The 12,884-nt window shown below is 44.6% G+C and overlaps 1 protein-coding gene across 2 annotated transcripts in view; it reads left to right on the forward strand.

Moving 5' to 3' along the window:
• The window catches only part of srgap3 (SLIT-ROBO Rho GTPase activating protein 3), a 120,705-nt gene that overhangs the window by 83,079 nt on the left and 24,742 nt on the right, over window positions 1-12,884 (forward strand). Inside the window, exons 10-16 of one of the 2 annotated variants that reach the window (XM_036950354.2) lie at window positions 3,801-3,885; window positions 7,311-7,338; window positions 8,502-8,604; window positions 9,710-9,770; window positions 10,428-10,505; window positions 10,769-10,903; window positions 11,580-11,685. In XM_036950354.2, the coding sequence (XP_036806249.2) occupies window positions 3,801-3,885; window positions 7,311-7,338; window positions 8,502-8,604; window positions 9,710-9,770; window positions 10,428-10,505; window positions 10,769-10,903; window positions 11,580-11,685 (596 nt within the window). Of the gene's footprint in view, window positions 1-3,800; window positions 3,886-7,310; window positions 7,339-8,501; window positions 8,605-9,129; window positions 9,161-9,709; window positions 9,771-10,427; window positions 10,506-10,768; window positions 10,904-11,579; window positions 11,686-12,884 lie in introns of both variants that reach the window. The other variant, XM_090205686.1, reaches the window with a different exon arrangement.

The raw sequence follows: 12,884 nt of genomic DNA on the forward strand, positions 1-12,884 counted from the left end.
TGTCATACCTGCTTGTTATACATAGCTGTCATGCCTGCCTGTTATACATATCTGTCATACCTGCCTGTTATGGATAGCTGTCATACCTGCCTGTTATACATAGTTGTCATACCTGCCTGTTATACATAGCTGTCATACCTGCCTGTTATGGATAGCTGTCATACCTGCCTGTTATACATAGTTGTCATACCTGCCTGTTACACATAGCTGTCATACCTGCCTGTTATTACATATCTTTCATACCTGCCTGTTATGGATAGCTGTCATACCTGCCTGTTATACATAGCTGTCATACCTGCCTGTTATACATAGCTGTCATACCTGCCTGTTATACATAGCTGTCATACCTGCCTGTTATGGATAGCTGTCATACCTGCCTGTTATACATAGCTGTCATACCTGCCTGTTATGGATAGCTGTCATACCTGCCTGTTATACATAGCTGTCATACCTGCCTGTTATGGATAGCTGTCATACCTGCCCTGCTATACATAGCTGTCATAACTGTTTGTTATACATAGCTGTCATACCTGCCTGTTATACATAACTGTCATACCTGCCTGTTATACATAACTGTCATACCTGCCTGTTATACATAGCTGTCATACCTGCCTGTTATACATAGCTGTCATACCTGCCTGTTATGGATAGCTGTCATACCTGCCTGTTATACATAGCTGTCATACCTGCCTGCTATACATAGCTGTCATAACTGTTTGTTATACATAGCTGTCATACCTGCCTGTTATACATAGCTGTCATACCTGCCTGTTATACATAGCTGTCATACCTGCCTGTTATACATAGCTGTCATACCTGCCTGTTATGGATAGCTGTCATACCTGCCTGTTATACATAGCTGTCATACCTGCCCTGTTATACATAGCTGTCATACCTGCCTGTTATGGATAGCTGTCATACCTGCCTGTTATACATAGCTGTCATACCTGCCTGTTATACATAGCTGTCATACCTGCCTGTTCTGGATAGCCGTCATACCCGCCTGTTATACATAGCTGTCATACCTTCCTGTTATACATAGCTGTCATACCTGCCTGTTATGGATAGCTGTCATACCTGCCCTGCTATACATAGCTGTCATACCTGCCTGTTATACATAGCTGTCATACCTGCCCTGCTATACATATCTGTCATACCTGCCCTGCTATACATAGCTGTCATACCTGCTTGTTATACATAGCTGTCATACCTGCCTGTTATACATATCTGTCATACCTGCCTGTTATGGATAGCTGTCATACCTGCCTGTTATACATAGTTGTCATACCTGCCTGTTATACATAGCTGTCATACCTGCCTGTTATGGATAGCTGTCATACCTGCCTGTTATACATAGTTGTCATACCTGCCTGTTACACATAGCTGTCATACCTGCCTGTTATTACATATCTTTCATACCTGCCTGTTATGGATAGCTGTCATACCTGCCTGTTATACATAGTTGTCATACCTGCCTGTTACACATAGCTGTCATACCTGCCTGTTATACATAGCTGTCATACCTGCCCTGCTATACATAGCTGTCATACCTGCCCTGCTATACATAGCTGTCATACCGGCCTGTTATACATAGCTGTCATACTTGCCTGTTATACATAGCTGTCATACTTGCCTGTTATACATAGCTGTCATACCTGCCTGTTATGGATAGCTGTCATACCTGCCCTGTTATACATAGCTGTCATACCTGCCTGTTATACATAGATTCCTACCTGCCTGTTATGGATAGCTGTCATACCTGCCTGTTATGGATAGCTGTCATACCTGCCTGTTATACATAGCTGTCATACCTGCCTGTTATACATAGATTCCTACCTGCCTGTTATGGATAGCTGTCATACCTGCCTGTTATACATATCTGTCATACCTGCCTGTTATGGATAGCTGGCATACCTGCCCTGCTATACATAGCTGTCACACCTGTTTGTTATACATAGCTGTCATACCTGCCTGTTATACATAGCTGTCATACCTGCCTGTTATGGATAGCTGTCATACCTGCCTGTTATACATAGCTGTCATACCTGCCTGTTATACATAGCTGTCATACCTGCCTGTTATACATTGCTGTCATACCTGCCCTGTTATACATAGCTGTCATACCTGCCTGTTATACATAGCTGTCATACCTGCCTGTTATACATAGCTGTCATACCTGCCTGTTATGGATAGCTGTCATACCTGCCTGTTATACATAGCTGTCATACCTGCCCTGTTATACATAGCTGTCATACCTGCCTGTTATACATAGCTGTCATACCTTCCTGTTATACATAGCTGTCATACCTGCCTGTTATGGATAGCTGTCATACCTGCCCTGCTATACATAGCTGTCATACCTGCCTGTTATACATAGCTGTCATACCTGCCCTGCTATACATATCTGTCATACCTGCCCTGCTATACATAGCTGTCATACCTGCTTGTTATACATAGCTGTCATACCTGCCTGTTATACATATCTGTCATACCTGCCTGTTATGGATAGCTGTCATACCTGCCTGTTATACATAGTTGTCATACCTGCCTGTTATACATAGCTGTCATACCTGCCTGTTATGGATAGCTGTCATACCTGCCTGTTATACATAGTTGTCATACCTGCCTGTTACACATAGCTGTCATACCTGCCTGTTATTACATAGCTGTCATACCTGCCTGTTATGGATAGCTGTCATACCTGCCTGTTATACATAGTTGTCATACCTGCCTGTTACACATAGCTGTCATACCTGCCTGTTATACATAGCTGTCATACCTGCCCTGCTATACATAGCTGTCATACCTGCCTGTTATACATAGCTGTCATACCTGCATGTTATACATAGCGGTCATACCTGCCTGTTATACATAACTGTCATACCTGCCTGTTATGGATAGTTGTCATACCTGCCCTGTTATACATAGCTGTCATACCTGCCTGTTATACATAGATTCCTACCTGCCTGTTATGGATAGCTGTCATACCTGCCTGTTATGGATAGCTGTCATACCTGCCTGTTATGGATAGCTGTCATACCTGCCCTGTTATACATAGCTGTCATACCTGCCTGTTATACATAGATTCCTACCTGCCTGTTATGGATAGCTGTCATACCTGCCTGTTATACATATCTGTCATACCTGCCTGTTATGGATAGCTGTCATACCTGCCCTGCTATACATAGCTGTCACACCTGTTTGTTATACATAGCTGTCATACCTGCCTGTTATACATAGCTGTCATTCCTGCCTGTTATGGATAGCTGTCATACTAGCCTGTTATACATAGCTGTCATACCTGCCTGTTATACATAGCTGTCATACCTGCCTGTTATACATATCTGTCATACCTGCCTGTTATACATATCTGTCATACCTGCCTGTTATGGATAGTTGTCATACCTGCCTGTTATGGATAGCTGTCATACCTGCCTCTTTTGCCCTAAGATATGCATCCATGTCTCAGGGCAACTGCCTGTTATATCGGTTTCACACTAAAGTGACAAACCTAGCTGTACTACCATAGTCTTTTTCCCTGACTAAAAGGACCTTTAGTGTCAGTTTAGTGCACATCAAAGCCATCAGCCATCACACCATTCCACAAAACACGCATGCTTTGGAAATCACATGGAAATTAGATTATCCTTGGAACAGATTGAATTTGTGCCATTCAGAGTGAGACTGAATGTCTTCTCTGGCCTTTGTGGTGGATAGCGGCCGGCTCTGCCTGTTCCAGTCACATCCCATTAACACTGTTCACTCACTGACACTTTCATCTGGTCTGTCTGGGTTTGCAGAAGTTCAAGGAGTTCCTGAACGGCAGCAATCTCATCATTAAACTGCAGGCCAAGCATGACCTCCTGAAGCAGACATTGGGAGAAGGTAAGTGCCCTAAGTCTCTCCACCAAGGACGTCATGTCTATAGACATCAATGTTAGTTCGACATCCCTTCTCTTAATGTTCCTATTTCTTCTGGTCACAGTGGCGTTAATGACAGGCGCCAGGCCTAGTCTGTCAACCCCTAGCTTATAATGAGCCAGGGTTCCCTGGGAAAGGTGATGGGTCTGTAAAATGGCCGCCTTCAGGGCAAGTAGTGTTGTGGTGCGCTTATCTAATGAGGAGAGCTGAACCAGGCTGAAGAGCGAGGACACCATAGGGACTTGTGTCCCCTCAATGGGCAGTAAAACAGGGAAGAGGAGTTCAGTTCATATTCAAAGGCGAGGACTGTAAGTACATCAAAGGTATCATAACGAAACATTATAACATCACAATCACCTCCCCTCTCTGTATGTTGTGCTGTAGCCTCTTTCAGGGTCCTGGAGGAGTCTGGATAATAGGGACCCCCGCCCCTCTCACAGAGACCCCTCCCAGGGGGACCCTTGTCACCTCAGCCGTGAGCAGTTTACGCCCAATCAATCAGGCTGTCCCAGCTCCCAGCCGCACAGGCCTATCTCCACAGCTGCTGCTGTACCAGGGGTTCACCTAATAGAGAGGGACAGCAGGAGCAACCAGCTGGGGCCGTGTGTGTGCACAGCCATACTCACTCACTCACTCACTCACTCACTCACTCACTCACACTCAGTGTTTCCCCTATGATTTTTTTCAGCAGTGGTGGCAAGGGTGGGTGCATTGCTACTATTATTAGCGCAATGACATGCTAGCTGTTCCCATAGACTTCCAGTCATTTAAGTAAACGACAATCCATTTAAAAGGGTGTTTCGGCAGAAATACATAAACAGTAACATCATATTTTTTGCAGTGGTGGCAACAATTTAAATGAATATAGAGGAAACACTGCACTTACACTTGTACATACACGCACACACTCCCCCTATTTCAACTCATACACACATACGTGCACACTCTTGTTCAACATGGATTTTTCTCTTTCGTTTAGGCCTCTCGAATGTTCCTCTGTCATCTTCAGATCTCTATGAACTGATAGCTTGAGCATGTTTTCATGTGAACATAGCCCACAGCTGGTTTGTTTGTGTGATTGTGGCTAGGAGCTAGAAACAGCGCAAACGTGTCTGTCTGCGCCATCTTGTTGGTCCAGTGCTGCTGCTGTGTGTATGGGCGTGACATACGGCGTCTGCAGGTACCAAACATGTTTCATTATTGAGGTGATCAGTCAGCCCTGCTCATTAAGCATGTGTATGTTCAATCAGGCCTGCTCATTAAGTGTGTGCGTGCGCGTGCGTTATTAGTGACCATGGAGAATACCACATGGTGCACACATCAGACCTAGCTGTATAGATTACTAGAACACTATGTCTACATTGAAACTACTCAACATGGCTAGGACAGCTGCATACCCTCCTGGGTTCTAGCTGGAAATCACAGATCTCCATGAATATCTACAGTTAACGCAGGTAGAATTCACAGACAGTTATAAAAAACACACCATTGTGATGATTAATTGCCTATTATCAGGTTATGTAGCTGTAGGTTGATTTGTTGGTTTAGAATACTGAAACCTTGAGTTAGAAGTTTTTACATAAAGCATTCGGCTCATTTAGCAAACGTACTTCAGTCAACAATTGACCCTTTAATAAGCCCCGCCCCATAATTTGGGGCAATTTATCGCAATCGAATTAATAGCAGCTGTTGTCAAGATGACACCTTGGACATGGTCACGTTTAAATCCCACGAAAGCCAGTGAGGGCTAGGGCAAACATTTTGAGTTTTTTTTTTTTTTAAATACATTTTTTAATGGCTAAATAATTCAATAGTGCACTAGGAGTACTTGCTACTGTAATTCCTGAAATGCAGAACCTGTTAATTAAGTATTTTTTGAATCCAGAATTATACTTTTTTTAAGCTTCATTGTTTGCTGGCTCTGCTGGTTAGCTAGCTCTCTGTCTCACTAGCCACTTAATATAACTTGTTTTCTCAAATGTATGTTCCTAACATTGCTATTTGCTGTCAACATCAGGATACGATTTGAAGGCAGTAGTTTGCTCCAAAAGTGATTATAGCTTTGACTGTATGCTGACAGGTAATTACACAAACATAATTTTACCAGGTTCCCGTAAAGCAATTGTAATGATAGTCCACCACAACATATCCAATAGTTTCCTGATTAACAAGGGGTAGTCTGTGTTTCATTTCATTGTGTATTAAAAACACAGTTTGAGATCATTGTGAGGGGATTTCACCAGTGGTTTAATGGGGAATTGGGCTTTCGAAAAGGTTGTCCAAGGTTGCAACAGTAACCAAAGGGGGCGGGGCTTAGCAAAGGGTAAAATGCTACTGTGTTCTTGCAGTTACAATGAGACACTTAAATCCTTATGTTTGGATATGAAATTAAAACTGAATTTGTATAGCCAGCCTGTGCTTTGCCCATGCTGGAGAAAGGGGGTGTAATTTCTGGGTTCATTGAGCTGAGCTAGGCTAGACTATCACTCACTGGAATGACTGGCAGGAAATGCACTGTTGTTTCTCCACATGAACGCTCCAGAGACCACACTGCTAGTCTCATCTACTGCCAACATTATGCATAGAGAAATGGGTCAGTCATCACTCTCGTCTCTCATTCTAAAACTGATAGAAAGGGAACAACAGAATGCTAGAATAGTGTGCTGTTAGAGCTTGTTGTACACAATGAGGCACATTCAGTCAATGCTCAATGGATTATATTTAAAAGACAAAGGGCCTTTCTCAACGCCAGCTAATAAACTCTATTTATTAACTATTGGCTGTTAAAGCTAGTGGGAGGACCTTTCTGACACATACGAATAACAGTAATAAGGACTGACTGACTTCTTCATTGCCTAACCTATACTCAATGTCTTGTCTTTACCTGAGGCTCGACTAGCAAGGTGTGTTGGTTGTGTGTGCGTCTGTGTGCCTGTGTGTGTGCGTGCGTGTGTGTGTGAGAGAAAGACAGAGCGAGAACATTTATTGGTGAAAGTGTGTGTGTTTGGGTTGGGTTTGATGTTTTTGCGTGCCCATGTGCTACTGTGTGTGTGTTGAGACGTGCGCAGGGCTTCGGGACAAAGGGCTCAGTGAGCCAGTGCAGACATCGCTCAGTGTCACCAGTTAGAGATGCACCCCCAGTCCCCAGAGCCCCTTTTCTTCCTTGAGGGAGCTGGCCTGCACCCTACAGGGTCCCCTATGAGGTTTCTATGGTGACAGCTCAATGCATTTGTCTCAAGGATGCTGTTGTCCCTAGACCATTCAGCTCTCTCTCAATAGCTCTGACTAGTCCCATGAAATCCTTCACTGAGCCCTGGTAGAGGAGCTGGAGTTAGCCTGCGCACTGTGCATATTCTTAATGACATTTCTTTCTTGTTCTGTGTTTGCAGGAGAAAGGGCTGAATGTGGGACTACGAGGTAAGGTGTCTTAAGATTAACTAAACCATTTCAAATACCCTGCCTTTGACCGAACTACTCTCATGGTGCATACAATAAAATATATATTATACGGTTATTTGATTTCAGTGGGTGTCTAATAGAAAATAAAGAAAAAAAAACCCCACTGCAGATCATACAGTATGGAGTTCTCGGAGCATCTTGTTCACAGACATCCATTGTTTAATACTTCATCAACCTTATTGCCAGGAGTTAATACAAATCTAAGCATCATGTGTTGCAACGATGAGCCACAATGAGCAGAATGGTTGAGGCTGTGTTTAGAGTTCCGGCTGGATGGCAGAGAGGAGAGTGCTGTGTGTCACTGATCTGTCCGTCTCTGGGAAGGGCTTCAGGGCCGCAGTGCAGATGGATCAGGAGTGATGGGTAACTGTTAGTGTGTGTTTGGGTGGGTGGGGTTGGGGGGCTGGCCCTGAATAGGAAACCTGAACATTGTCAGCTCTACCTCCCTCTGAGGGCAAATTACCAACTCGGTGTGTGTGTGAGAGAGAGATATTCATGAAGGAAATCCCAAGGTGTATTTTAACATCTTTGTCATGTTATTCTAAGTTTCGATAAGGCCTAAATAAGTGTTTGGAGTGCTACTTTGGTTTGCCCTGGCCATGACGGGACTTGCTGAAGTACCACTGGTCTGCTAACCACACTGTAATTTATTTGTGAGGGATAACCTGAACTATCAGCAGGTGTGCTTGATTTTATTAGTTCTGGTTAATAATGTTTACATTATGCTATACATTAGGAGTCAAGTTTTCAATACGTCAGTCATAGTGGGTTTTATAAGGGGCCCGAAGCCTCCGGCCATAGAGCCACTCAGGGACCTCCCAGCAGCAAGGCCTGGCGCAGACAAGCACTGCTTAGGGGTTAATTACAGGGCAGAGCCATCAGGTTTAAATAACACACATCAGTAATAAAACGTCTCGTTTTGGTTGAATTTTCAACATTTAGATGTGGATCACTTCCTCCTGCCTACACACATTTCCTCTTGATAAACAGAGTACAGGGGGACATTTTGGAAGGTGGAAGTCTATTGAGAGATGATGTTTTCATACCTGTATTTCAGCCTTGCGTGTTCGTTTCACAGCATATGGTGTTTTTGTTCCCCTCCTCACCCGCCATCTCCTCAGGCCCCCCACTCTCCCCCCTAAACCACAGAAAATGCGGAAGCCTAGGCCGCGCTCAGTCTATAACCATAAGCTGTTTAACGGCAATATGGAGACATTCATCAAGGTACCCCCCCCCCCCCACACACACACGCACACAATGGGTTGTGTGAATGAGCAACCCTGTGGGGCTAAAGGAGAAGGCCTGCTCTCCTTCTCTCTCCCTCTCTCTCGCTCCTCCTGCTCACTGCTCTCCCTCATCCTGTAACCACTGTCCTTAACCTCACCTCCACTTCCTCTGTTCCCTTGGCTCTGACGATGCACACAGGCAGGGTGGCAGTGGGTTAGTGTCTCCCTATTCTTTCAGATGGAGCCATAGCACAGATTCTCCTCTGCTTATCTTCCGACGTGAGGATACTGCGTATCATAGTCCCCATAATGGCTACACAGAGGTCCCTGTGCTAGTTGATTCCCTCGATGCACCCACATCTCACTGCAACTCAAGCCCTCCCAGTGGCCCCTGACCTGTGCTTATCCTCCAGGCCGCCGAATGGGGCTCTTTCTGTCTATCTGTCATCTGTGCTTCTCTAACTGTGTTGCCTCTCTGCCTCCCTCCCTCTGCACCTCCTTGCTGTGCTGCTTTCTGTCCCAGGGGAAGACGGAATGCCCGTACCCGCAACCAGGTACTATCATTGGGGGTTGGTAGGATGGGAGGTAGGGCGCGTGGCACGGTGCTGTAGAGTGGGCCTACTGAAAACTATTACCACAAACAGCTCTACATGCCTATTCCTGCTTTCCTCCACACGCAGTCGTACTAATAAGCTCCAATAGCATGTCACTGCTGCTCCTCTTGTTTCATGACTGCTTGCTTGCTGTAACAGGAGGCTGTGAATAGTAATGATTTCTATCTGTCATTTTAATCCTGCTCATATGAATGCTGGTGGACACTGCTGTTTATGAAGCATCGGGAAGAGGCATTTGTTTCTTTGTGGCAGGGTGCAGCGCATGCTTAGAATAATCAATGCTCTGCCTCTTCTTTTAGTATAATGCGAAGTAAGGCCTAATTGGTTGTTATGTACAGTATGCTGAAATGTTTTTATTATGCTGTGCTGCTTCACATAAGCAACAGAATCTATCAATATGGCCAGTACAGAATGTGTGGTTTTCTAGTCACTGTATAAGTGTGAGTCATCCATGCTTTGCTCTTACTATTGCCATGATTTATCTTTCAGGACTCCGGTCAACCTATTCCACTTGTGGTGGAGAGCTGTATTCGACACATCAATTTGTATGGTAAGTCTAGTAGAATCACACCTTACTGATGGCTTCTACCATTTAACAGTATTCAAAACACCAGTAGAAAGCTGTGAACTCCGCTGTGAACTCTTCATATCTCATAACAGATGACAGAACCTCTGGGTAGAGGTAATCCATTTACTAAAACATCTCCAGGTGTTGAGACAAACCTGCTATGATTTAAAACCTCAGCCCCATGTGCCCTCAGCTTGGAAAACGTGACAGTAGCGTGGCAGCACATCACGCATAGGGACTTCTGACAGGACCCTTGGTCTTTGTTTACTAAATCAGTCCAATCTTCCCTTCCTTCCTCCTCATATCTTCATCCTTCTGTCCACCTCCACATCTGACTCCAGCCAAAGTGGTGTAGCCTCCAGGCCTGTAACCCCCACCCCTCCCCCTCCCTTCCCTACCCCCCTAGACCTAATGAAACCCCCACAAACTGATTAGGGGTTCTCTAACAGAAACCATATGCGGCAGACCGACCGAGGGGCCCTCTCCTTGAAGAAGAAAAAACACACGTCCCGTCACGACTAAATTACATTTCCTGCTCTCTGTTGTGTGTTTTCCATTGGTCTTTCATATAGCGGCCGTTTGGGTGTGGGGATAATGGTGGGTTCAGACTCAGTATTATGTTTCTATGTGTTGTTGCAGGGCTCCAGCAGCAGGGCATATTCCGCGTGCCTGGATCCCAGGTGGAGGTCAATGATATTAAAAACTCATTTGAGAGAGGTAGGTCCCCAGTGAGATTGGGGGTAATTGGTAATAGATTAGATTTCTGTTTCTCTCCTACAACTCAGGATCAATAACATGACAAACCCATTGAATGTCAGCCATACAGTATACCTGTTATTTTCTATTATATAAGATCTACGTGTAGCAAGCAATCATTTTTTATTCCGATTTACGGTAATGAAGTCTTCATTGTTTCACTGATTCAGTTCTGTTGCTGTGGTCAGAACTATTAACTCTACTCTGCTCTATTGTTTGGCTAGGTGAAGACCCATTGATTGATGACCAGAATGAACATGACATCAACTCAGTGGCAGGGGTCCTCAAGCTGTACTTCAGGGGTCTGGAAAACCCTCTGTTCCCCAAGGAACGCTTCCTGGACCTCATGTCTACTATCAGTGAGTAGACTCTAAAGCCCTACCTTATACTCTTGGTCAATGTAGTAAATGTGTTCAGGGTAACTGAAACCCTACCCATCTGGCTGGTGAAATAGCACCATTGGGGCTTTGGTTACAGTACATGCCTTTTGGATTATTCCCCGTCCGTCACTGAGTAGAGATTGAGTCAGAATAGAAGAGAGAGAAGCCAACATCCGGCTCCAAAGATACATCATCAATCCCCACCACAACACCCTAATCACACTGCTTTATGGGAGGGGTAAGTTAGGGACGAGAGGCACGCAGCGCAGCACATGGAAACAATCTCAACACCACGGCTGTCTGCCTGCCTGTGATTTAATAGAAACCCAATAGGAAGAGAGGAGCGATGGGGCCACGACAGTCTACTAACTGAGCACAGCCTTGCTGTATTTCCCCCTGCCCCAGATAGCCCAGTCACTCAAATCACCATATCCTCTGGTTTAAACGAGGTGGGGATATCTATTAATGATAGGACTGTTCGTGTTGTCATTACTGTACCCGCAGTATGACTGCCAGGCCCTTGATAAGGTCGACTCATTCTGTGTATTCAGTAGATCATGGCGGTGTAGTGGAGCATAATGTTGCCCTGTATTAATATGGAGTGTTTTTATTTTCCTCCCATGTCATGACACTCTCTGATCCTCCTCTGTTTCAGAGCTGGAGTCTGGAGCTGAGAGAGCGCATCACGTCCAGCAGATTATTGTGACTCTTCCTCGCGCCGTCATCATCGTCATGAGATACCTGTTCGCTTTCCTCAATCAGTAAGTCGGCCGTATTGACATAAGTCACGTTTTACAGTCCTCTGTTTTTTAATAGAGTCCCTGTAACAGACTACCTATACACTAACCTGTACTAGACTACATATACACTAACCTGTACCAGACTACCTATACCCTAACCTGTACCAGACTACCTATACACTAACCTGTACCAGACTACCTATACACTAACCTGTACTAGACTACATATACACTAACCTGTACCAGACTACCTATACCCTAACTTGTACCAGACTACCTATACCCTAACCTGTACCAGACTACCTATACCCTAACCTGTACCAGACTACCTATACACTAACCTGTACCAGACTACCTATACCCTAACCTGTACCAGACTACCTATACACTAACCTGTACCAGACTACCTATACACTAACCTGTACCAGACTACCTATACCCTAACCTGTACCAGACTACCTATACACTAACCTGTACCAGACTACCTATACACTAACCTGTACCAGACTACCTATACCCTAACCTGTACCAGACTACCTATACACTAACCTGTACCAGACGACCTATACACTAACCTGTACCAGACTACCTATACCCTAACCTGTACCAGACTACCTATACACTAACCTGTACCAGACTACCTATACACTAACCTGTACCAGACTACCTATACCCTAACCTGTACCAGACTACCTATACACTAACCTGTACCAGACTACCTATACCCTAACCTGTACCAGACTACCTATACCCTAACCTGTACCAGACTACCTATACACTAACCTGTACCAGACTACCTATACACTAACCTGTACCAGACTACCTATACACTAACCTGTACCAGACTACCTATACACTAACCTGTACCAGAGTACCTATACCCTAACCTGTACCAGACTACCTATACACTAACCTGTACCAGACTACCTATACACTAACCTGTACCAGAGTACCTATACACTAACCTGTACCAGACTACCTATACACTAAGGGCATACAGTTTAACGGGATGGGGTAAAAGTATAAAATTATAACTTTTATACACATTTGAGAGTCTTGGGGAATAGAAAAATCACTGTATTGCACTACATCAGCAAGACTTGTGAACCTCTGCTGCAGCAGCCAGAGGAAATGGCATTACTTTCCAAAGAATTGAACAGCCCTACTGTTCACGTCCTATTTACCACCGCGTCTGTCGGCAGATCTTTAGAACATGTTTA

This window comes from Oncorhynchus mykiss, chromosome 17 (genome assembly GCF_057628025.1).
Source record: "Oncorhynchus mykiss isolate SJ-2025 chromosome 17, ASM5762802v1, whole genome shotgun sequence".
Taxonomy (NCBI): domain Eukaryota; kingdom Metazoa; phylum Chordata; class Actinopteri; order Salmoniformes; family Salmonidae; genus Oncorhynchus; species Oncorhynchus mykiss.